This window comes from Lonchura striata, chromosome 3 (assembly GCF_050655825.1).
Source record: "Lonchura striata isolate lonStrDom1 chromosome 3, ASM5065582v1, whole genome shotgun sequence".
NCBI lineage: Eukaryota > Metazoa > Chordata > Aves > Passeriformes > Estrildidae > Lonchura > Lonchura striata.
Genome location: NC_140705.1, coordinates 7711915 through 7737707, shown reverse-complemented (window position 1 = coordinate 7737707; position 25793 = coordinate 7711915). Strand labels below are relative to the sequence as shown.

Genomic DNA, 25793 nt, shown 5'->3' with positions numbered 1-25793 from the left:
CCTAAAATTACTTCTGGAAACGATCAGTAAGCAGCAGTAGAGACACATTTCAAATGTCTGCCATTGAAAGGACCTCTAATTTTGCACAATTATCACCCAAGGTACTTACATGCACATTTATTTGCAGAGTTGGGCCACACGGCCATGGTGGGCTTTTGCTTGCTCCGAAATGCCTCTTCAATTCTGGCTTCAGTTTTCCGTACAGTGGAACCGTGAGGATTTACCTGTTCTGCTGGCACTGAGAAGCCTGCATGCAAAAGACAACCATACCTATTTAAATAAACCAGGCTGCAGGAATCTACTGAATCAAAGCAGAAACTTGGAACACCATACTGCAATAGGAATAGATCCATTAATATTTAGCTGGACATTCAAAATAAAGATTTGCAGTAAGAATAGTTTGTTTCTGCTGACAGAACAACTTACTGGCTGCATGGTGTTAAACTGTCAGCTCTGATGGATTAGAAAAATGTGACTGCCTCTCACACTCTTTGGGTCCCCAAAGATTGACCCTTCTATTCATATTTCCTCTACAAGAAAATTCTTACTGACCATTTCAATCTCTTCCTTATTTTAAACAGTTTTAAAATAAGTGGCAATTCATAACGGCATTGTATGCCACATCAAAAAGAGTATCTGAATAAGAACCTTCTTGTATTGTCACTGTGATCTATGTTATGTAAAATGGATCCATTTCAGAGTCAATATGAGCTCTTAAATTAAGAAAATGCAGTTCTGCTTTTAACAAAAAGTGTGGTTTGCTTCCTGTAATATTTAATCTCATAGCTTCTACTGCTTTGTAGGTTTTTAAATTAAATTCTAAAAAAGCAAACTTTCATATTGGTTAAGTACATTTTAAAGACATAAATTACTATCTGAAGTTCTATATTTGTGAACTATTTCCTACCCATCCACTAAAATGGTCTTCAAAATGTTATACCATATCTCCAATAGAAACCAGAACCAAGTGATCAAGAGCTGAAAAGAAGGTCCAAAACTGATGGATGCAGAAATTAAAAGATTCACACATAATCTCTCATCTCACAATTAATAATTACAGCATAGGTTTCTAAATAATATTATAAAAGTTTTAAACTGCGTATCAAACATATTTTATTACTCAAACTATCACTTCTACCTTTTTATTAGCTGGTCTTCACAAGTAGCTGCAAATTCAGTAGTCTAGGATATAGATAGTTGGTTCTTATTTACCAGCTTAAAACTTGCTATCCTTAGGCTTAACATCTTTCAACAATAGTACCTAATTTCATTTCACTAACAGAGGAACAAGAAATTCTAGTTTGACTTCTACATACTGATTTTATTGTACAGTATATGTGCAGTACTTTTGAGACTGGTCACCAGTCAGAGTACTAAGTAAAAATGTCAGATGTGTGGAAAAAAAAATGAAACAAATAAACAAAAAACCAAATTAAAAAAATCCTCAAAACAAAAGCAAACACCACCACAACCACTGCCCCGCTCCCCCCCCCAAAAAAAAAAAAACAAAAACCATGTACAAAATACTTTCCATTTTAGAATTACAAAAGATTGCCAAGTAACTTGCTGACAAAATTGTGAAGAAAATGGATATGGAGCTTTTTTGATTTTTTCATCCCTTGCTCAAACTGCTCTGAAACAGGATACATTTCAAAGTCTAGACAAGCAGATGCACTGTGATTGTCCTGATCTGCTGCCTTGCTGAGGCTGTTCTTTAGAGTAAAATGAGAATAATGGCAGAACTGATCAGCATCCACATCCTTTCCATCCACTACAATGACCAGTGCCAAGACTATACTCCTGAAGTGTCACCATCCAGGTGCTCTGCACCATCATAATCTTAGACACAACTCCTGATCCCTTGTGATCGCCTTCCAGTGTGAGGCTTCCTCAGACCTCAGGAGTTTGATATATTTTCCTCTGTTCATAAACAGTTAAATTAACACAGCTTCTTCCATGCATTCCAAGTCTTTTGGACTTGCTTTAGTTAGCATTCCTGCTAAGCCAGTCAGTGAGCTTGGCCTTGCACATTCTACAGCTGGACCAACTGCAGAGCTCAGTTGTCATTGAAACCACCAAGTGTGGTCCAGAAGCACAAGCATCTTCAAGTGTCACCTGCAGTACCTGTGACACTGCAACAGTTTCCATGCCAATGTACTGAATTCACTTTGAATCCTGCTCACTCCTGCCTGTGAGTTGTTCTGTCCCACAAACTGGTGCTGCTCATCACGTACCTGTACCTGAAGGCCCTCTCACACCAATGGTACCTGCTTTTTCTGATTTAACAAGTTCACTGCATGATACCATCAGCCTTAATTATGACTTAAGACACTGCCCTTCTTTCAACAGTCTGCAGGCTTTATCTCCAGAAATATCTATTACTGGGCCACTGCCACAAAAAGGAGGGCAGCATTCCAGTTCTTGCAAACTTGCAAGAAAGGACTACAAGCCATGGAGTCATTCTCTGCCACAAAGAGCTCTTACAAACATTTACTTTAACCTCGGAAGCAATAACCTTTAACAGTCATGGGGACTTGGATAATTAACTGAGCACAGCTCACAGCACGACACTGCAGCCAGAATTGTGAATATTCTTGTGGTTCTAATAGAAAAGTACAGAGGAGAAATGAAGGCATTATATTAGCTCTGTTTTACAGCCACAGCGAATTACAATTGGTTCATTTATCCACAATTCAAGACACACATTGGAAGCTTGCACAAAATTAGACAAAAACAGGCATGACTGAATAGGAAAATACAAAGAATTCTATCTGTTTTAATCTGAAGGAGAGAAAGCCTATAGATACTTGCATAGTTCAAAGAAGTTTATTAATAAAGAGTCTTCAATCTACCAACAGAAGTATTTCAAGAATCAGCAGCTAAAAGGTAAGACCAGCCAATTCAACCTAGAAGTCAAATAATGGAGCTTTATACCAAAGCAGGAAACAACTTGACAAGGTAAAGCTGGAATTATTGAAATCAACGATCCCTAAATCAGCATGAAATTTTGTTCTAATGTTATAGTTCGGTGATTTTCAACCTTTTTCAACTTTCAAAACTTTATAACTTTTCCATGGAGGTACACTCTTTTTATGTAAACAGAGCACTGCTGCAACAGTGGCAATATGTTTGGATTTTTGATAACTTTCCCTGGTCACTTTAGAAGCTGTACGAGACTTGCAAGAGTTGTTTCTTAACCAAAAAAATCAAAATGTTACCTCCAAAACTACACTTGTACACATACCAGGGTGAACTAAAAATCCAGTGGTTTAAAGGCTATTTTCCCTTATCACAATTCTTATTATACTGTACTACAGGCACTTTCAGACCACAGATCTGGTTCCACCACATCCACCTCAGAAGTTAGTACAGCAACCCTAACATTACTTGTTCAGCAGGTTCTGTAGTATTGTCTGTAACAGTAGGCAATGCACCCTTCTTCTTGAAAGGATAATGGTGCCCTATCAGTTCAGCTCACAAAATAGGAAGAAAGTAGAGAGGTTTCAAGCTCAGTCACTCTTTAACCTGCACTGTCTGAATCCGACATGCATTCTTTATTTCATATTAAATTTACATTTTTGTATCTGTAAGAGATCCGTAATTTCTATCCCATATATGTACAGCTTTTCTTGCTGCCCATGTCCCTGGCCAGACTGAATTCTCTCAGAGCTTTAGCCTTCCTAATTTGATCCCTGGCTGCTCAGTTCCTCTGTAGTTTTCCCATGCTACCTTTCTCTGTTCTTACTCTCTGCAGGCCTCACTTTTGTGTTTAAATTAATCCACAATCAACTTGTTCATCCACACAGGCCTCCTGATGTGTTTACCTAACCTCTTTTGTTGGGAAACATCACTCCTGAGTTTATTAACCAGCTGTTCTGGGCCCCTCTTCCCTCCAGGGCTTTATCCCACGGGACTCTACCAAGTAGATCCCTGAACAGACTGAAGCCTGCTCTCCTCAAGTTCAAGGTACTGAACTTTGCTGTGCACCCCTCTTGCTGCCCTTAGGATCTCAACTCCCTCCACTGCAAGGTCAGTGCAGCCCAGCTGCTCTTGAAGTTCACATTCCTCACCAGCCTCTCCTTGTTGGTGCAAACAAAGTTCAGCACAGCACCTCTTCTTGGTGGCTCCTCTGTGACTTGGAGAAGGAAGTTGCCCTCTACTCATTCCAGAAACCTCCTGAATCGCTTCTGCCCTCTGTGTTGTCCCTTCAGTACATACTGGGGTGGTTGAAGCCCCCCTACAAGGTCCAGGGCTGGTGAATATGAGCCCATTCCTACCTGTCTGTAGAGAGCCTCTGAGTGTGTTGTGTTATGATAACTGAAGTTAAACATACCTCTTTTTCGTCTTGCTTCCTTGATTTCTTCACACATCTTATTAAATTCTGGATCCAGTTCAGCAGCAATGATAGCATGAGCAGTGTCCTTCAAAGTACATGCTCTATGTCTAATTATTTTATCTAGAAAACAGGACAGTACACTTTTTTACCACAATTACAAAAATCCCTTAGCATTTCTGTGTTGCTTTGTATTGCATATTACAACACTGATACAAACAGAAGTAACTGGGAAAAATTACAGATGTCTGAAAATGCAGAGTAATCAATACCACAGCACACTCAAAAATCACAACCTAGCTATTAAAGAGATATAAGTGTTTTCAGAAGTTTAATCTGTTACTTTAATCCACAGTGGTATCTATAAGTAAATGCAAACAGTGAATGATGAACACACCTAAATCAACTTGCCATAAGGTGTAGCCAGGTTCCACAGGCAGATCTACACAGTATAATGGAGTGGAGTGCAAAGAGTCCCAAAGTAACAAGAGACTTGTCCAGGAATTAATTTAACCACTAGAGTCTAGGAATATTCACAGTTACATTGCCTGCAAAATCACACTGGACATCACCTGCATCTGTAAGGTAGACCTGGCTCACTTATGTTCCTTCCCTGTTGTTTTTTTCTTTAACCTTAAATTATTTCTTAATTATTATTTAACGACTGATCAAAATTGTGCTAAAACACATTATTTTATTCCTTATATTGAATAGCTGTTTCTCATTTTAATTCATGTTAAAAAAATGGAAATAAACAAGCCTTGAGTGTGCTACATTTTCAGGCCTATTTGGGGAACAGAACAAATTGCCCATGCTGGAAGCCTAAATGCAATTCAGGAAAAAACAGACCAGCTCCCCTACCTTTGAAACACACAAAACAAATTATTCCACCACTGAAATTTGAAAAGTAATCATAGCTTAATAACTAAGCCCATATATGGAGAAATTTAACATCTAGAATGTAGCTTTTCAATGAAATTTCCAACTCATTGTTTGACTTCAGTACTAACATATTTAATTTGTCAATCCATCCATACTGAATTACTTTTTTCCAGCTGTTGCAGGTACAGTACCAGTAACCATCATCATTACTGTCTAGAACATATTCTACAGCCAGCAGATTTAATGTTTTAATAATCTTTAAAAATAACAATTAAGAATAACACTAAATACTCATTTCACAATATTTGTAATTCTAGAAACAGCAGCTTTTACAGCTGGAAAAACTGCTGAGTGAAAGAGACTATCCAGTGTCTAGCTCAAGAGTCCAGCATTTTCTGGAGAAAACTACTGTCCATTAAATCTATTGAAAGTTGGAAGGTTTTGCCCACATATTTGTGAAGCATTATGTTTTATGATCACAAAAACCCCCAGAGTGCATTCATTCCAGATGTAATTTTGAGATATTTAATGTCAAAGTTTTAGTCAGATAATAAAGTTTAAGAAGTCCTTGCAAAGGAGGAAGGGAAATAAAAAGGAATCAAACTGGGGTGTTGGACTGAACCACGACCTTCCTCTAATCCTGTGCTGGGCAAGACTTTGCCCCAGACAGTGCTTCAATGAGGCACTCATGTCCAACATACAATGGTTATGTTCCCATGCCTTCAAGAACATTTCCCAGTCAAACAGTGGAGCAAGAAAACCCCAATCTGTCTTACTACAGAACTTGTCTGAAATTTTATAGTAAAGTACCAGGAAAAAAAAATCACCAAGCAATCAGTTTTTAATATCCAGACTGCAGATAAAATCAGCCAGTCTGGTTGTTCCTTTGCTTTCCCAACTTAAAAACATGACAAAAGCAGGTACAGTATGACCCTTCTACAAGCAGAAACAAGCTTGTATGTCCACCTTTAAAGAATGTCAACATTTATAAATTAATATTCATTTAATGAATACATCTGAATGCATGGAATGCTTCCTCTGAATAGTCATAATGTGCTGGTTCAGGTGTGTTCACACAACAGCCCAAGAAATTCTGAATGCCAGAAGAGCAATACATGCTCAAAACTGAGCCCAGAAAGAGCTAGATCAATTTCTCCCAGTTCAGTTCTGACAGCAAGGAAAATCAAAATATCCCTCAACAGGTGTTCTTCAGATACACTCTGAATGCAAGTGCCCATCAAGGGTTTTAATTAGTTCATATCAACTGCACATTAGAAGTCCTCAAAAGTGTTATCAAGAACACAAAATAAATGGACTTTTCTAGTTGAAAGAAAAGAGTGCATCATACACTGAAGAAATAAAATTAATCTTCTACAAGTATGAACTGGATTAAAAAGGCAATGTGAAACTACAGCAGACTATACAGTATAGCAGACTATACTGTATCTAATCCACACAAAAGACTTGTTAAATGCCTCAGAAAACCAAAAATTTGAGAAAAAAAACACAGAAAACTCATGCTTTAATCTGCTAAAGCAATTTCACAAGATGTCATGAAAAACTTTCTAACACATTGGACCACATTTGTAGATGACCTGGATCTCCAAGTACCACATATATTAAACAGAACTCTGCATTAAAAGGGTGCTTTGTGTTGATGCTTTGTTGATGATTCTTGAAGCTGCCAGCTGCAAGGCTTTCTTTTGGCAATGTGCACTGTAAGACAGCCCTAGCAAAGAGTACACAAGATCTTCTATCCTTAGTTTGGAGTGTGAACAGCTTTTATATTCATTTCAGTCTACAAATTCCTTTTTAATTGAAAGCATCCCATCACACTTTGTCAAGACAATACTATCTAATCTCTCCTAATCAGCTGCAACTGACTTCCTTGCCTGGTGATTTATCCTGTTTTATTTCTATCCCCAAATACTCAGATTTTGATTTCTGTGTATGAATTTCGTGTTCCAAGCTAACATGGAAATACAGCAGACCACTGCCAGATTGTGTGCAGATTCTCTACAGAGCTCTCCAAATTACAGTGGGGTTTTGATGCCTGTACAAGTCTAGATACCCAAAAGGACCTATCAAATTTGAAAGGAAACTACAAAACGTAATTTATTAGAAAACAGCTCTGAATGCTGCAGTTTTCCTGCTCTTCTAAATGTCCCCAGTGCACTCTATGACTTAGAATACTAAAAGCACAGACCCTTAGGACTTGCTTATCCTAATTATCACAAAGCATGCAGCTCATTGAAATGCCTGAATAGCAACAGAATACAGAATTAAGTACCAGGCTTTCAGGTCTAGCTAGGCCAAAAAGAAGTATGTTCTTACCTCCAGGATCTTTGTCTGGATTGTACTCCAATGCATTGCTGCAGATCAAGTCAATGTCTGTTAGAAAATCCTTGGCTGTTAAGTAATTGTGTTTATCAATTTTGGTTATTACTGTTGACAGGTCCATTGGCTCTTTGATAACCTCAAGGTAATCTGAAACCTACAAACAAACAGCACACAGAAATGACACAGGACCTACTGAATACTGACAATCACATCTTTATACTTGGATAAATTCCACATGCTTAGCTCTAAGACATTAACTACCCATTTTGATTTCTAAGCAAATTTAAGCTAAAAATTGAAGTTTTATCAGGCTAAAAACATAGGACTGCCAAATCTGCTTTACCTTCAGGAGCTCACCAATTTATCTTTCAAAATTAATTAAACAGTATTTTTGAAGTAGTACAACTTAATGTAAATGCGTTTTTCATTTTAGACTAATTTTGTTTTAGATTTTTATGGTGCTATAACACTGTCATGGAACTAAAAAGGCAAAACCCATCAGTCTACCTTGAAGCCCTAGGAAAAATTAGGGAAGTTCTATTTTGTTCATTCTGTAGGTAAAGTTCTCATTAAATTTAACAGCCAAATTATCAGCTTTTAAATACCTACTATTAAATAGTTTCTTTAATCACTTGTTAAACAAAGAAAAGTCAGGTTTTATTGATTGCTGATATTAGATTGGCTGCACAGAAGGATAATCTAAAGAAAAAGCTTTGTGTCACAGTTCACTATGAATTAGATCATAACTGGAGATTCAGCAACCAGTGGAGCACACTAAAAACTGTTTAACATAATTCATGATACCATAAGGGTCTCAGCCTTAATAGCCATATGAATCAGCACAGCTGCTGTAATGAAGTTCACCCAAAAAAATCAATGAATTTGTTATTAACTTCACAGAAAAAAAAACAAAACAAACTCTGTATCAATGTTTCAGTGTGATTCAGATTACACTTAATTAAAAACACTGGCAGCCTCTAAAACAGTCCTGCATTTTTTTCTTTTGAAATTCACATATGCAGGTCCCTGTCAAAGCACTCAGGAGTTAAATACATATTCAGGTCAAGTCATAATGGCTCTATAAGAATTTTCATATATATATATGTAATATATAGTGCCTGCAGAGATAGATCACATCATAAACTAACATAAATGCATTATTTCAGTGAATAGCAAACAAACCTAATTCCTTAAATACAGACATTGAAATTCATATAGACAAATTAAAATGGCAAAAAATTTCTTTTTGTCTCCCTTTATGGAAACATAATAGTATCTGGTTCAGCAATTGGAAAGCTAAGCCATAGGCTTCCTTTTCTTGTTAGCACACCATCAGAAAATCTTCACTGGAAGCTGTAAATATTGCTGCTGATTTAGTCTGGAAAATTCTTGACTTATCACACAGCAGCATTCTCTGCAATGCAAGCAAGAGTGAAATAAGCCTAACACATTTTTTAAGGAAGTCAAGCAGACAAGCTGTTGTAGAAAAAGAAATGCGAGTCCTGTGCTTAAATGCAGCAGGTGGGACAAAAAGGATTACATTTGATTTTTGGTGCTGTGATATATTACCAGGGTTCTGGCAAGCCTTCAAATAACAAATACACATTTTTATTCTCTTCATCTACAAAACATGGACAGTTGTTCTTTCTCTACATGACCTTAATCATATAAGTTTAGACAACAAATTCTTGACAGAAAGGAAGCACCTTCACTGTAAGTATGAAGAGTTTCTACAACAATGGACCTCCCAGTTTCACAAGAAAAATTAAACCAAATTACTGCCGAGACCACGCTCATACTGTAGGTTGCCATATTAAACAGCTCACCAGGCTTTCAAAACCAGTCAGCTATGGAGCACTATGGAAAACTCAAAATAAGAGAGGACTGCATCAAGCCCATAAAAGATCTGTGTTCCATCCTGCAAGGAATTTACACACCAGATCTGCTTTTTACAATGCTGGTCTTCCAATGTCCCATTATTCCCTAAAGAGATGCTTCTCTCTTCAGAAGCAATCAGGGATCTTTTTTTCAGTTAGTAAGCCTGCAAAGCTTGCAGTTGGCCAGTGTCTGATCTCAAAGTCAGACCAAACACAATCCTATTCATCCAGCAGCCCCTGAAAACAGATTTGCAGATCGAACTGTCTCATCAGTTAGGTGTGTACAGTCCATAATCAACCAGTTAATGCCTTATAATGCGCTACCATGTGTGATTAATGGCATCCACAAGCATTACTGCTTAAATTACACAAGACTATTAATGCTGAATGCATTACAGAACACAGATCACTTTCCCAATACTATCATGTCTCTGATTACAGGGCCGTAAAAGCTTTTATTAAAGAATTATATTTATGGTTTCAAGTATTCAGAATACTGGCAAGGATAGGAGTGTTGGCATTTTAAAATGCTCATTTCACTTATAAAATGGACAAGAATGCACGAGGTTTTTCCAAAGCCATTGGCAATAGAACACGTTCCAAATTCTTGCCTTATGGACAATGAGGTTGTACTAGCAGCTAAAAATCAGTATCTTAGATTGGACAGACCATGGATCAAACATCTATTTTTCTAATTAATTTAACCATTTCCTTTTTTAAAATTTGCATTCTTTTTCTAATATTTTCAACTTCATTGTTTGCACATTACTGAAACAAGACCTCTTCAATATCCACCGGTTTGCTGAAGATGTTAAAGCGTTTGTCTGTGGCCAGCCTCTTGGTGACATCTCTGAGGAACAAGCGCAGCTCCCGCAGGGTGTTCTCCTCCTGATCCTCCATCCTCTGCTTCTCCGCCTCCGACAGCTCCCGGGCAGGACACGGCAGCGCCAGAGGAAGAACCTCCAGGGCACGAAGAGCTAGGGAAAAGAACAGGCAATCAGACAATGGAAACATTAACAGTACAGTGGCTCCCTGCATTATGCCACTCCAAATTTCATGATATATATTCAGTACGCAACGTGGATCTAACTATCACTGCATCCTTGACCCCATAGATCTCCATCTTCAACAACTGTTAACTGTAACTATGAAATTTATTCTGGGCACTGATTAATGCTGTCACATGGCAACTAAACTATCTGTTAATTACCCACGCCTCTTTAAAAACAAAAGTAACACAAAATAAAACATTAGGATCACATTATTATTGGATTTACTGTAACTTAGTTTACCAGCCTGTTTCCTTCTTGGTGGGGGCATTGCTGCCTCATCAAGAATTAAGCCTTTGAAAAAGCGCAATCTGTCTTCTTCACTTGGTCTTTGAATATAAAAAACCTCTTCATACTGGATTCTGAAAATACATTTCAGCTGGAAAAAAAAAAAAAAAAAAAAAAGCCATAAGAAAAATGAGCCCCCACTGAAAAAGACATGAACAATGACCATATTGTAATACTAGTCACAAACTTTTCAAAACCAGCCACAGGACAGGAGATGGTAAACTCTACCTAAAGCTGTGCTCACAGAAAATGAACACTTGTAATTCTCACTGAATTCTCTACAGTAACAAAACTTGCAGTATCCCATGATCCTAACAATAGCCAACTGTGCAGTAACAGGAGAGTAAAGGGGCAGGAGAAAAAAAAATCACAGAAAATGTTAAGGAAAAAAAAAACAGGAATCCTCCCCTAACCAGAGCCTCAGAAAATGTAAAGCTCAAGGTCAAGCCTTTAGACTAAATCTGCATTTAATTATAATGGAGTCATTTGTCAAAAAGAACAATTGGTATAATGAACAATTTTGTCTTCTCAGCAGAGTTGTATGGAGCTTATGAAAATCAGTAATACGGACATACATCCATCATTAAGGAAAATTACTACCATTCAATAATTATTACATTTTCTGTCTGACATATTTTAAATTAAGTTAGAAAGCCACTACAAAACAAATTATTTTACATTACTAAAACATTCAAAAGAGCACAGAACCCCCTAACAATGCCTCCTTCCATGATAAACTTACCTCTTCAGGCAAGTCACTAAACATGGACTCAGAGGTAGACAGTAGAAATATAGGTGAGAAAGATGGTATATCTTGCAGCAAAGTTAGGAAAGTAGCTCTCACAGTTTCACTGACAGCTTCCCACCAATCACCAATATGAGGCATGTAAACTATACTTGGTACTGTTCTTCGAGCTTCACGAAAGATCTAATTAAAAGAAACAGTTGTATTTCAACTAAGGAACAAATTGTTACCATCAGTGGTGAGTAACAAAGTTCTTGCACATTAGAGAATCATTAATGTTTGTGGCACTTTATAGACAAATGTTCCAGCACAATAGAATTACCTAAAGACTTTCTAAACAAGTGTTTGTGACTCTTAGCTACAGCATTCAATTATTTTATGTCAATGTGCCAGGGAGACTACAAAGCAACTGCTTTATTTTAAAAATATGTATCTTTTAAAAACTTGCTATGACTGAACAATCAAGATGAATATTAAACTGTTTTGCAATTCATGCAATACTCACCAAAAGTTATTTGGAAATGCAAAACACTTAAAACTGAGAAAATGAACCTAGAACAACAGCACACCAATCCATACACAAGTGAATAAAATGAGTATCAGGCACTGAATACCCAGATTAAACTTACTTAGTACTAGGTATGTGATGAGGGGGCAGGTTAAAAATGTAATTACATTCACTAGTCACTAGAGAGATTTCCATCACCCTCTAGAGACCTCTTTACTTTAAACAGGAAAATAGAAAGAGCCTGTGAAAACCTGGACTTGAAGTTACATTCCAGCTGGCTGCCTCTATATTGATACAAGCAGAATTAAATCACTGACTCATTACAAGGGAATCTGAAGTATCACCTGTGCACATGACTCTTCAGGCGTTTTGGCACTGACTGAATAAAGAGCTGGCAGGTCCAGCCTGTGTACGGAGAATTTTTCCAGAGTGTGCAATAGTGCTGGAGCAAGGTGCGAAGTCTGACCTGAACCTCTTTCCCCGGAGAGCAGTAATCTCGGTCTGTAAGAGGTTGGCTGGTGATAAGCTGACCTGCAACAGAACGTAACAACAGCCAATTAACATACCAGTGTTATCAATAGATGGATATATAGGAGATATTTTGGAATCTGTAAGACTTTCAGTAATGGGTAACAGCTTCCTACAACAGCCTAAAAAGATCAACTCGCCTACCCCTGAATACTGGTTCAGGTGCCAATAACTCAGGATTTCTCTAATCTTGGGTTTCACAACCGTTTAACTCAAACTCATCTGTGTGAAGTTATGCCTATATTAAATTCATTGCAATTTTCATTATAACCAGTTTATTTAAAACTAATTCCTTGATCATACAAAAAGACTTACTGAACATCCAGCAAAGACAGCAATTTAATCATTCTAGGTCAGTCCTAACTACTAACATATCTCTTCAGTAGCCTCAGGAATCCCAGGCCAATCCTTTCATCCCTAAGTGCTCCCCAAGATTTTCAAGAACTAATGAACATTTCAATAGTTTACTTATTTAAGGAAAAAGACCTGAAGTAGGGTTGAATGACATCACTATGCATCATGTATTTTAGCCTATCTGTACACTTCTAATCAGTAGACTTCTGGACAGAAGGAAGACTCCAAAGAAAAACTGCAATGGTAAACTTATTTTCTTGTTGTTTTTTTTTTTTTCTTTTTTTTTTTTTCTTTTTTTTTTGGTTGTTGTTGAGAAGAAACTCTAAGCAGTCCATAGAAGGGGTTTTGGGATTTTATGTTTGTTTCTTTCTCTTGGGTGTTTTAACCTACTTTTATGGCCAAAAGATACATTCAGTTTTCCCATTAAAAGTATTTTCCATTATAAAACAAGAAACTTTTTAATTCATTTGCATTTTCTCTCATTAAAGCATTCCTATCTGCCCATCAATGAACTCAGGCAGTGGAACAAGACTTGCTGGTATTACTTCATGTTAAACATTTTGGGACTGCTGAACACTGCTGACCTTTGGTTTTCAGTTCTGGTGGTGGTGGTTACACACACAGGTAACAATCAGAAATGCTCACAAAACAAGACAGGCTTACATACTTTGCAAAAATAAACAGTCTTGAAATTCTTTTATTTAAAGACACACATCCATACAAATATATACTGTTGTTTTGGGTTTGGCTTCCCCCTTCCCAACCTCACCACAAAAGCTTACATTTGGCATTAGAATACTTAAGTATGTCACTCCAACTCTTTCAACTTTAATCCTTATTTTTAAGCTTAGATATCCACAAATTTTGTTCTGATTATTATTTAGCATAAAAATTTTAACATTTTTCCACAAGATGGCTCTACTAAACAGTGCCACTAATGAACAGTTTTTCTAACTTCATTTTCTTTATTCAGCAAACTCCTTGCAGAAACATAAAGTAGTCTAAAACTATTCTTAACACAAAACGAATAAATGTTAATTATTGTTAATTACTCTAGACAGTTCAATTTATACAGAAAACAGTCATCCAAATTTCACGTGTATTTTCTAAATTCCTGTTTTCCTGAAACTTTTCATGAAAAACAATTAAAAAAGGACATTAGAAATGCCGAATACCATCATTATACATGATGCTTCCAAACAGCTGCATACACAGAAGCTCAAATGTACTTTGGACCAAGAAAAAGCACACAAGCCCTTCAAAATATTCCTACACACATCTCAGCTCTTAATCCTTCCAACCAAAGTTGTTAAAATTGAAAATTGCTGTTAGCATCTTTACTCCTAATCTACATTTTGAAAAACATTTCTGATTCCAGTATGTAGGATGTGGCCTTTCCCAAGAACACCCCCCCCTATCTAAACCTCCTGTCTGTGCACTTACATGTTTCCATTGCAGAACACCACTGCCATCCCAAAGCAAAAGAACAACTTTTTCAGCTCTCCTTATGTAAGAATCTCCTGGCTTTATCTATCTAATTATATGCATTTAAAGAAACACTCACATTGTAAAATGAAGGTAGGGTTTATGTATAGCAGCTGATGACTGTTTCTTTGGTGATCCTGAGTGACAGCTCGTCTCAAAAATTGATGAAGCGTTCTCATCTTCACTATCATCTAATATTAGACTCGGTACATCTGTTCCAAGAGACGTATTAATTAGAACTTTATCACTTCTAAGTACAAGTACAACAAACAAGACAAGATATTACAATTTTCTTTGTGTCAATTATAATAAATCCTCAAATGTAGAAGAAATTAGCTAAAACTGTCTAAGTATCCGCCTTCATAATAATAAGTACTTATTACTTCAAAAACCAAAACAAATTAAATACTGTAGAAGTCTAATCATAATTACAATTTTTTTAAAACAATCAAGCTGAACAACTTCTCAAATAGAAAAAAGTTTAACTTGCTATGTAATGCTTCCTTCGGGTTTATTTCACAGCTAGAGGTTTTTTCAAGGATAAAGCTATAAAACTTGTAATTCCTCAGACTACACAGAATTTTGTAATTATTTACTTGTTCCAAGTGTCCAAATTCTCAAAGGTACAGTTCTTCTAAAATTATTCTCAGCATGACTACATAGACAATGTATGTTTATGAAGAATTGCCTTCCACCCTCTGATAATCTGCTGAAGAGTATCAAATTACTTTTTATCAAAATCAGTTCAATGCATTCTATGTTCATATACTATACCTTTACCTATTTTAATTCCTTTGCTAATATATTAGCACAATGAACTGAAGTACTTCTTATACACACCTTGAAAAACAAAAAGCTCAAAGACTCGTTATACTCACAAGATACACTGCAGAGACAAAAAACTGCAAAAATACTAATATGGCACTAAAACAGAACAATCAGGTAACAGCTGAAAATCAGGTATACTAGCTCCCAGAGCTGCAAGAGGACTAAAAGATCCATCTTTCCTAGGAAAGGAGCTGAGTTGCTTTTGCCCTATGCCATGCCACTCATTCTCATTTCCACAAAGAAGGAAGTCTTCAGTGATGGGATGAAAGTGGCCACAGCCACTCAGCTGTACAGCAGGAGCACTGCACAGCAAGGAAGTGCTCTGCAATGGATGGGCAGCATTCCTGTGTAGCACATTGCTGCCCAGGACAACCACAAGACATCCCAAAAGCAGCTCAAATTGGCCACTTAAGAAAAGGGATTGCTGCAAAATGAAAGTGTGAAACACAGAGAGATCCAAGTATTATTCTCAAATACTCAATCCACTGCATGATTTGCTGGTTTTACATGAGGCAATGGCACAGGTCCTGCCACACTGATCAGACAACCACCGTAGGACAAAGGAATTGCCTTCAAGGCAGTGTTAAGTGTCAGATGGAGATGCCATCTAAGCCACAGGAAGAACTGTCCCAGGGTTCCAGGAAAAATTGTTAAGAGACAACAAAGATTCCCTTAGCTACCTGTGTGATGTAAGAAACCAGATTCAGAGTAAACTGGGCAAGAATGATATTCTGCTGCCATGGGATTAGGATGTGCCACATCTCCTGTCAAGTTATGATGCAGTCATACACCTGATGATCATTCCTCGGGAGCAAAGATGAAAAAGGCTTGCAAACCCCAAGCAGTAGCAAAAGCTAATCTAGAACAAGAAAACATGGCACAGAAGCTGCAGGATACTTAGCTAAAGCTAAGGATTGAGACCTACAAATCAACTGGACATAGGCCTTCTATCTCTGGGCTCAATAAAACAGACAGTCCTTAAAACTGAGAGAATTTCCAGGATACCAAATGCAGGCATAGGTAAGTCCTATGCTCATGCACTGGATGCATCTTTCTCTCCCTAAAATACACAAATATTTTAAAAGGCAGCCCATCTTTTAACCCCAAGGATCAAGTTTCTGTGACATTCTCTGCATGAGCATCTGACTCACTGAATTACAAGAAAGAAGAATTTTTAGAGAAATGCAGAAAAACTGATGTGCAGATTGTAAGCATACCTGTAAGCATGTATACTTGATTTTGAATTCAAGAAAATATGAAGCCCTATTGTATAATCTACATTTATGCATAATCATTGTATCTGAAAGTGGATTTTTCTGGTTTTAACAAATACTAAACCTTGTTATTAAATAATTTCTTGGATTTAAGGGGGTAAGAAAAAACTAAAGGAAATGTTAAAAAAAATCTGCTCATGCATCTTCAAAATCAATTATCTACAAACATTTAAAAGTACCCATAGCAACAAACTATCTAGTAAAACTATTTAAATCAACTTAAGCTTCCAAACTCAATTTGTTAGCAGTAATGAGCAATAGTAAATAGGAATGTATAACCAAAGAAAATATTCTGAACTTAAACCAATTCTTCAACAAGAATGACAATCTCTAAATTGGGTGCTACTAACAGGTTAGCAGTATACAGAGACTTAAGCATCATAAATTACTTTCAGCTGAGGAAGCCCAATAGGATCTAACTGCAGCTGCAAGCCAGCTCATTTCCCTCTACCCACCACGTGCTCCCAGAGCCCATCTCTGGCCAACTCCAACCAGATTGTTAAAATCTCCAGATACCCCACAGTCAGCAGAAAACACATAAATACATCATTTTTGGATGAGTTTTCTGGCTAAAATGGTTTAACAAAGGACCTGAGGTACTCAAGCAAGCAGAAAGATGGAGCAAAAATGCACAGCTGGCCTGGAGAACTGCAGCAGCCAGCACAAGGATCAGCTTAAGCTGCCTGGCCTGCAGGCTGAAAGCGTGCCCTGGAACAGGAACGAGAGGAAAGTCATGGCTGTCACAGATTTGCTTTATGACTGGGCTGTTTCAAGTTAATCACACCAAGTACTGTTTACAGAGCTGGGGGGTGAGAATGATCCCAGGTAAGAACAGTAGACTACATAAGAATAAAAGATCTCAAACCCAAGGTATCTTGTTCAACATTTAACTTCCAAGAAAGCATCATGGTAACTATTAAAGTATGTCTCAGAGAAGAGCTGAGTAAAAAAACCCCACAACCTATTGACTCATTGCCAGTCAAATAGTCAAAGTCCTTCTTACTCCCTGCTTCCTTGGTGCACCCACACTGCTCCCACTGCAGCAGGTTTTTGGCATTCACTGACCCCTTAGTGAGTTGATTTTACTCACTAATTCGGCAAAAAAAGCCAACTTGACAAAACGGCAAATAGTTCTCCACTTGCAAAGCTAACAGAATCAGCTTGGAGCAGACCAGGCCAATTCAAGAACATGGAAGCCTTAGGGCTTTCTAATAGAATCAACACATGACCATCACATAGGCTCAGGTACCTCAGCTAAACACCTGCTGAGCTGTGAGCCCCCCGAAGCTTCTGCAGCACCAGCAAGCAAAGGACTTGGGATAGCTAACCATTGTTGAGGACAGGAGCACCAATTTCAGGTCCCATTACACTCAGCAACATCATCTAACTTTTTCTTCTTTTTTTGTTCTGGCCTTTAATTATGCCCATCATTTCTTGTATTTAAATTGCAAATTACTTGTGAGTTTTTTTTATGGATGGCCCTCACACCTATGGGACCTTGCTCTATGTAGGTCAGGTCATTAGATTCTACAACAACTTGGAATCAGCAAAAATAATTATGCAACATCCAAGCAAATAGTTGTTACATCCTAACAACACTGAAGGAAACACACACCAGACTTAAGGCTAAGTGGAGAAGCTGAAATACTTGCAAACTGAAACAGCACTTGCAAAAAAACCCAACCCACATACCTTCACTTTTGTCACCCTGGCTGAACTCGGCGTGAGGGAACACTTTGTGTAAGACCTCGAGGAGCTTGGTGAAGGTGCGCTCCAGGAGCGGGCGGATGACGGGGGACAGCGCGTGGCCCGAGGAGGTCACGGCGCGCTGGGAGGCAGGCACGATGTTCTGCATGGCGTGGTAGAAATCCTGCGCGCTCAGAACAACTGAGGAAACGTCCAGCTGGAGCTTCTGACTGCTCATGTAGATCTGGGGGTAGCGGCGTCTCAGGGCAATCAAGGCAGCCTCAGTGCAAAGTGCTTTTATGTCAGCTCCACAGTACCCTAAGTGCACACAGAAACACAGACACCTGCCATGAAACAGCACTGCTGCACCACACCTGGCTCAAACATGCATCCAGCTAAAAAACAAATCAGAAATTATTTGTTGACTTTGATTGTCAAGGTCCACAAAGCATCTGCCAAAAGGTATCAGGTCATAATCTGATGACAGTGTTCTATATCAAGAAATTAGACATGTTTATAAGATATATTAAGAAATTAATTCCACATGGAAGTTAAAATTACCCCCATTTTCACTATATCATTTGATATATAATGTATTTCCAGTCCTGGGTTATAGGTCTGTTATTGCTCTTTCTTTTCCCTTAATACTGTCTAACATATGTGTGCAATTTTTACAGGCTAGCTCTTCTCCTTTTTTTAATACCTCCACATGAATATAACTTTTAGTAGCAAAGTAATTTTGTTACATTGAACATCATGAACTTTAAACTTTTACAGTCTGAGAAAATGAGCAATATAAAGAAAAATGTTTCATGAGTAGAATAGGAAAGAGATAAAATGCTTATTAAAAAAAGCATTACGTGGAATTCTTGGAAAAATGTTAACTTCTACTATGAAAAAAAATGTTTCAGACTTTTAAGATTTTCATAACTTTACTAATATAACCAAAGGTAGAAATTAAAATGCATTAAAATTTTAATTTAGTCTATCTTCGTAAGTATCTACAGGTGGCTACCTATAATTGCTTAATCATAATTAGTGAAAAACATAGATCTGATAATTATGAAATACAGAGAGACTTAATACCTCTGAGTCTTTTGCAGTACTAATGGTTTGGGGGTTTTCCCCAGAGCTAAAAATTAGATTTCAAGTTTTCCCGTATCTCTCAGCAAGACATATTAATATGCCTCTGTATTTTGAGGCATCATAGCTCCATCTTTCAAAAACTGTAGAACGGTATTCCAGTGAGAAAAGTAATTTAGAGAATAAGAGTCACTATAGGAAAATGTGTTGCACTGAGGTACTGCCATATAAAAGTTCATGGGTTTGTAATGAAGTGTTTATAGAAGGTAATTAATCAATTCTTTAGTTAAAACTATTCTCATTCAACTGTTGTTTTACCAGACTTCCTCCTCCTCACAAAGTCTTACATTACTTACATTTCTTTTACTCTATTTTTTGTATTAAAACCAAGGAGGGCAGGTTTAGATTGGGTATTAGAAGAAATCCTTTACTATAAGGCACTTGAACTGGCTGTCCAAAGAGGCTGTGGATGTCCCATCCTTGAAGTGTCCAAGGCCAGGCTGGATGCAGCTCTGAGTAACCTGGGATAGTGGAAGGTGTCCCTGCCCATGGCAGGGGGCTGGAATGAGATGAGCTTTAAGGTCCTGTCCAATCAAAAACACTCTCTAATTCTATGATTGGTCTTTCAGCAGCACAAAGTCACAAAATTGAGGTCTGCCTTGCTTTTCTCTCTTTAGCCTCTGATGTTTTTTCAGTGCTCCTGGCACATATAATTTTACAAGGTCCATACAGCAATAAGAAACAAAGCTGATTCCATACACAGTGTTTAAAAATAAAAAAGGAAGCAATTAGTATGGAAGACTGTAGATACTTTTCCATCCCAAACTTTCAAATATATTAATTTGAGTAAAAGATACCCACTTTTCAGCTATAAAGGTGACTTAAATTGGATAAGACTTAGAACTGAAGCTTTCTTACATATACTTGATTGAAAATAATTTTTAAAAAGAAAAACAAAAATAAACCCAGATGGACAACCACCATAAATATTGGATAAGTCCTGCAATTTTTAATCCAAGCTTTGCAATTTTATAAAAACATCCATAGCTACAATTGTGTAAATTTGATGAGTCCACACCATGACTGCTACCTAAAATGTATATAGCAATTCACATTCCCAAGTTACCTTGAAATAAATACACATTACATTTGAAATATGTTCAGATATATCCACCATATTAATCAATAGACAACTAATTGTTTTCAGCACTGAAGTTATGTTATTTAGGGTTTCTTTAACTTTCATTTAACATGAAATCAAAACTATGCAGACATACTCCAACCACGTGAAACTATTAGACAGTAGCTACTGGTGCACCAGAGAAATCAAACCAGGGTGCTAAATTTTGCATTGTTCTTTAGGTATCAGGTATCATGTTGCCATTTAAATTGGTCCACTTCTCATTCAAAACCTACACTAGATTAAACAAAAAATGAGTGAGGGGAGCACTAAATCAAAGCTAAAATCAAAGATGTGCTGGAGATATGCAGCACCCTGAATGTCTGTCACCTTAGAAGCTAGTTTAGTATCTTTGTGAAAAGATTCAGCACCTCAGGAGCCAGATCCTTCCCAACTTTTCTATTAACAAATCCTGTAGCATCGCTTTCTAACAGTCATTTTAATCACCGTTTGTACATCTCCGAAGAATTGCAAAATTAGGAAATAATAGCCTGTAGCCTATTTTTAAATTAAATTCTCAGGTGATCAGATACACAATTAGTATCCATTTCTACCTCTCATTTCTCAGGAGCAATTACATTTGAAGACTAATAATTGGTGTCTCTTTTTGAGGGACTCTCTTGTGCATACTGTACATCCATTTCAGTGACAAGAAAACTGCAAAAATCCTGTACCTTGAGAAGCATTAAAGAGATTTTTATTGCTAAGAAGCAAACATACACTGATTAGGCAGAAGAAAAACATAAGTGAGTATTGTCAAAACAAAATAAAATGTATCATGCCAACAGTAAACAACCTGATGCAGATTTCACCCAAACTGACTCTGTAAAATAAACTCAGGGTTCAGTGCATTTGCTTCCATTTTTGAAGCATCTCAGGAAAGATGTTCAATTTGTCAGGCAAAAGGTACTGGCACAGCTTGACCTAAAACAAAACAAGGATTCCTGTAAAGTACCGCATTTTCTTCTACCCAGCACCATCAAACTCTGCTGAACATTTCTGAAGTACATCTTTCAGAGAGCAAGACCACAAACAAGTGGAACTCCTACGTAGGTTTCCAAAGAATGCACTTTGATCACCAAAATTTTCCAGCCACCTCTACTGTGCAGAAATTGTGTACTTTTAAAAATTTCTCCTGCCTAAAACCCACCTTAAACCCCACAACAAAGTGCTACTGAATGGGGTAAAGAATTTAGGTGAACAATTTTGACCACTTCTTCCACTTTATGTTGTGCAACTCCCTACAAACCTCTCAAAATGACTGCAGGGAAAGAGAGTTAGCAAACAACTCAGTATGATGACAGAGATGAAAATTACTACTAGGTTTATTTTAAAGAATTGTGAAAAACAGGAATGCTAATGCCAAAATCTCCCCCACCATCATTACATGAGGATGGGAAAGAAAAACCTAAATGGTATAATTTTACCATAAAACACTTCTGCAATAACAAGCACAGAATATTTTTAACAAGTATCTTCAGCACAATAGTTTGTTTCTTTATAATTCTATTTAATAACATTATTTAAATAATCCTTACTACATTGTAAAAAGATTCATCTGCAAAATGCCAGATGGAGGAATTCACACTTTTTCAGTTGCTAGTTGCTAGTATGTTTTGTTTCCTGCAAGGCTGAGTTCGTAGGTAAGTCTCTCTAGCTACAGAAAGTAACCATTCCAAACAAGGGAATAAGCACAAGAGATAAGAAAGGATTTCTAAAGTTAAGAGTATCTGGGACCCATCTCCAGTAAAGAGAAAAAATATAGTAATTATGTGTGTTTACTGAAAATACTAACAAGACATAAGTGTGTGGTCTTCTGAGCAATGCTGTACTCTCCCCAAGTTGCTTCCGTTTATCTCACACACATTGCAGTCATGAGGCCATTCAGGGAAGTAGAGTCTTTAATTCTCACATACACAGAAATCCACTAAAAGGTTGTAATCCATAACCTGGGACAAAAATCAACCCTCAGGAAATAACCTATTTTTTGCAAGTTCTGGGGCTTTTCCCTTCCAATTTCCTTCTAATTACACCCCTGGATCATAAGAAGTTCTGAGTCGCACATACACCTGCTTTCCCAAAGGCATTTGCTTTGGGAGTATTTCAGCAGTTTTCTTCATTAGGATCCAAAAGCTTGGAGTTAAATGTTGCCAAGTCTGCTGAACTGGAGAGAGGTATCAACCACGCTGTGCCAAAAGCCTGCCAAGTCTAGGCAGCTTTTACTTAGGGAAGAAGGGGTGTTATTTTTCTGGAGGGGAAGGTTGGTTGTTTGTTTCTAACCAAAACCTGTGCACAAGAGGAGTAGCAGACTGATAGAAACTACTATCACAGACATACATGTGTGCCAATGAGTCTCACTGGCAATGGCCACAAAGAATCTGGAAAAGACTGTTTAAATCTTTGTTGCAGATTTCACTTACAGAAACGATGAGGCACTCTCAAGGTGAAGAAGTTACACCAGTCTTACTTCAGCTGTTTTGGAAAGACTTTGTGTAATACCTCAAAGATTTTAATCTTGGATATATGGAAACACTTAAATTCCAAGATACAGAATGAAGACAGTCAAGTGTACAGTAGCTGGAGAGCAGGAAAGCCAAGGAAAACAGAAAAGGGTGTTTCTTTTTGTTAGCTGACTTCCACAGAACTGACAGGCTTTATGGAGCACAAAGAATGTCTTCCAGTCAAATGTACAAATGGCCTTCCCTATTGTCTGAAACTTAAAATACTGTGCTCTCAATGAAAAAATATGGCGAATTTTTAAAGAAACATCTGTGGTTTTTTCCCACCTATTCCCCTCTCTCCCACTATGCAGCACCACTAGTTTGCATAATTCAAGCAGAATTTACATGAAACGGGTTTGTTGTGTGCTGTGTTATACCCGGCAAAGCTTAAACTGGAGTTTGCTGGATAGTTATGTTTTCTCCTCACCAGAAGACGTTGAGGTCTTTGTGCATCAAAAGCGGAGGGATGCTGCTTCGATGAGAGATGTCCCTGCGGATGAAGAGGATAATTCGGATGTACTGTAGCTGACTGAATGGACTGATGTTCAATTTAAAGTTCTTACATTCCCTGATGATGGATTCCGAAGCACAGGTATTTGAGACTGTTCTTTTTCTGAGAACTTCAGTGCTCGTCCAAGCAGATGTCTGACAGAGGATGTATCTTTGCATGACAAGTTGTTGAGAAGATTTTGTGGTGTGTGCTTTAGGGTCATTTCCTCTGTTAAATTCACTATTCTAATATTTGGGATTATTTCTGTTTAGACTTAAACAGCAGGCTTATCTTGAACAGCCAACCTCCATTCAGTACAGCAGGTCTTTGTGAGCTCCCAAAGTGTATTTAATGTATTTATGTTGCAGTGCATTTTCTCCTCCCCTACCTATGTCTACACTTTGAGGTTGTTCTGTGCTAGCAATCTGGAAAAAAAATTCATCTTTAGACAGGCTGGTTAGTTTGTTGGATTTATGTCAGAGGAGAACATGCCAGTCAGTAAGAAACAAACAAAAAACAAGAACCCCACACACAAGTAGTGTTTTCTTTTCGCAGAAAGTCGATAGAAAAAAACCCAAATCTGCCTATCTCTTTTGTAATATACTACTTTAATGGGAAGTCTACCTAAAGATTCCAATTCCAACTTTACTTTGCTTCTCTTTAAGGGTATGCATCTTACCTAAGGACAGTGACATCACAGAAAGGAAATATGGTTGTATTTTCAAATGACTACTAGCTACTCATTTTGTGTTTTAGTAAGACAGAAACACGTTTGTTACTACAAAAATAGTGTTGTTCAAAGTACAGAAGTTTAGAAAGGCAGAAATAAGAAAAACTTGATAGATATAGCATACCTCTGAACTTTTACACAGAAGAAAAAGCTTCTACAGGAAAAGTACTAATAACATAACACTCACCAACACATTTTTCAGCCAGTTCTCCTAAGAAAGGATCTGACAATTTGGGGTTCCAATCCCTGGTATGAATTTGCAAAATGTGCTTTCGTGCCTGATTTTAAAATGAAGAAAGGAAAATGAGATTAAAAAACTAGCAAATCAAATCTATATAATAGAAAAAAAATATTCTTTATTCATGTGAATCTATAGTTACTTTACCTGCTTTTGGCATGTAACTGAGACACATAAAATAGAACTTAGCACTCCAGAGTCTCTCAAGAACAAAGCTTTTCTCTTCTTTTTAATTTCATATATAAGCAATACTTTTTTTGCCAGTTACACATTTTTATACATGAACTGATTAAAACTCATGTTCTATTAGGAATTATCATAGTTTTATAATTCCGTTTTTAATTACTGCACCTATGAGTTACAGGTTCTACTGTCAAAGGCCTCACCATTTAACAGGTTGAGTTGAGTAGCATAGCACATACACATGAATCCCAAAACAATTCCAGCTAAAACTTCTACAGAACCTAAATAAATCTATCCATATAAAAAGCACGTTTAATTTTAAGTATAAATTCATGAAGTATTATGGCTGAGTTTATGTAAGTTTAGAAAAAGGAACTGAAATGTTCCTGTAATGCCTGGCTGTGCATCTACATTTTTTACATGCTTAGAAGTTTACCAGATTTAAAGTTATTTTATCTTACCATAAGTCTCAAGCCCCCACATAGTTAGGGTTCATTACACAAATCCATAGTTTTGAGATAAGTAATTCAGTTTATGGTGAATAATTTACTTCTGTTTAGTTTTAGCTATATCCTGAAGATCTGAAGCTCAATACAGCTTTATGTATACAATCTCTTTGTTCTAAAAATGTCCTCCTAAATGAAACATTCTTACAAGCAAGAATGAATATTTTTATTTCATAAGCTTGGTTGTCAGGCATTCAAATGTTTAGTATACTAAAGATATTTATTAATAATTCTCCTTTCCAGGTTTTACCTTCTTGTCAGGCAAGTTGAAAAGAAATTCCCTGTCAAAGCGACCAGGTCTCCTGAGTGCAGGATCTATAGAATCCAGTCTGTTTGTAGCACCAATTACAACTATTTCCCCTCTGTTATCCAGTCCATCCATGAGGGCAAGAAGAGTAGACACTATAGAGCTACAAGAGAGTTTTCAGAATAAGGAAACATAAGGAACACTGCAAGAACTTTTCAATTTACAAATGTAACATTAATATATTCAAAAGAAAAAAACTAAGCTACAAACAGGTGCATAACAGTTTCAAGTCTTGTAAGTTCCACTGGCCACCTGGTCTGCTGGCCCCAAATTTCTCTCAGCAGAGTGGAGGGAGATGGACACATAAATACCACCACTTATAGAATGACAGGCACAAGTGTGTTGCCATAGAGAGCACAGCAAAACTGAGATACAAGCAGCCACAAAACATTTCAGCC

At 37.2% G+C, this 25793-nt stretch overlaps 1 protein-coding gene across 7 annotated transcripts in view; it reads right to left on the bottom strand.

Moving 5' to 3' along the window:
* ATAD2B (ATPase family AAA domain containing 2B) overlaps positions 1 to 25793 on the bottom strand; it is a 75433-nt gene that overhangs the window by 19748 nt on the left and 29892 nt on the right. For 5 of the 7 annotated variants that reach the window (XM_085576255.1, XM_085576251.1, XM_021529789.3 and 2 more), the window contains 11 exons: positions 25339 to 25498; positions 24349 to 24439; positions 18184 to 18495; positions 14469 to 14601; positions 12367 to 12553; positions 11512 to 11697; positions 10725 to 10860; positions 10213 to 10409; positions 7550 to 7709; positions 4334 to 4456; positions 110 to 247 (listed from right to left, as the gene is read on the bottom strand). In XM_085576255.1, the coding sequence (XP_085432381.1) occupies positions 110 to 247; positions 4334 to 4456; positions 7550 to 7709; positions 10213 to 10409; positions 10725 to 10860; positions 11512 to 11697; positions 12367 to 12553; positions 14469 to 14601; positions 18184 to 18495; positions 24349 to 24439; positions 25339 to 25498 (1823 nt within the window). The remainder of the gene's footprint in view (positions 1 to 109; positions 248 to 4333; positions 4457 to 7549; positions 7710 to 10212; positions 10410 to 10724; positions 10861 to 11511; positions 11698 to 12366; positions 12554 to 14468; positions 14602 to 18183; positions 18496 to 24348; positions 24440 to 25338; positions 25499 to 25793) is intronic. The other 2 variants (XM_085576252.1, XM_021529790.3) reach the window with 1 other exon arrangement.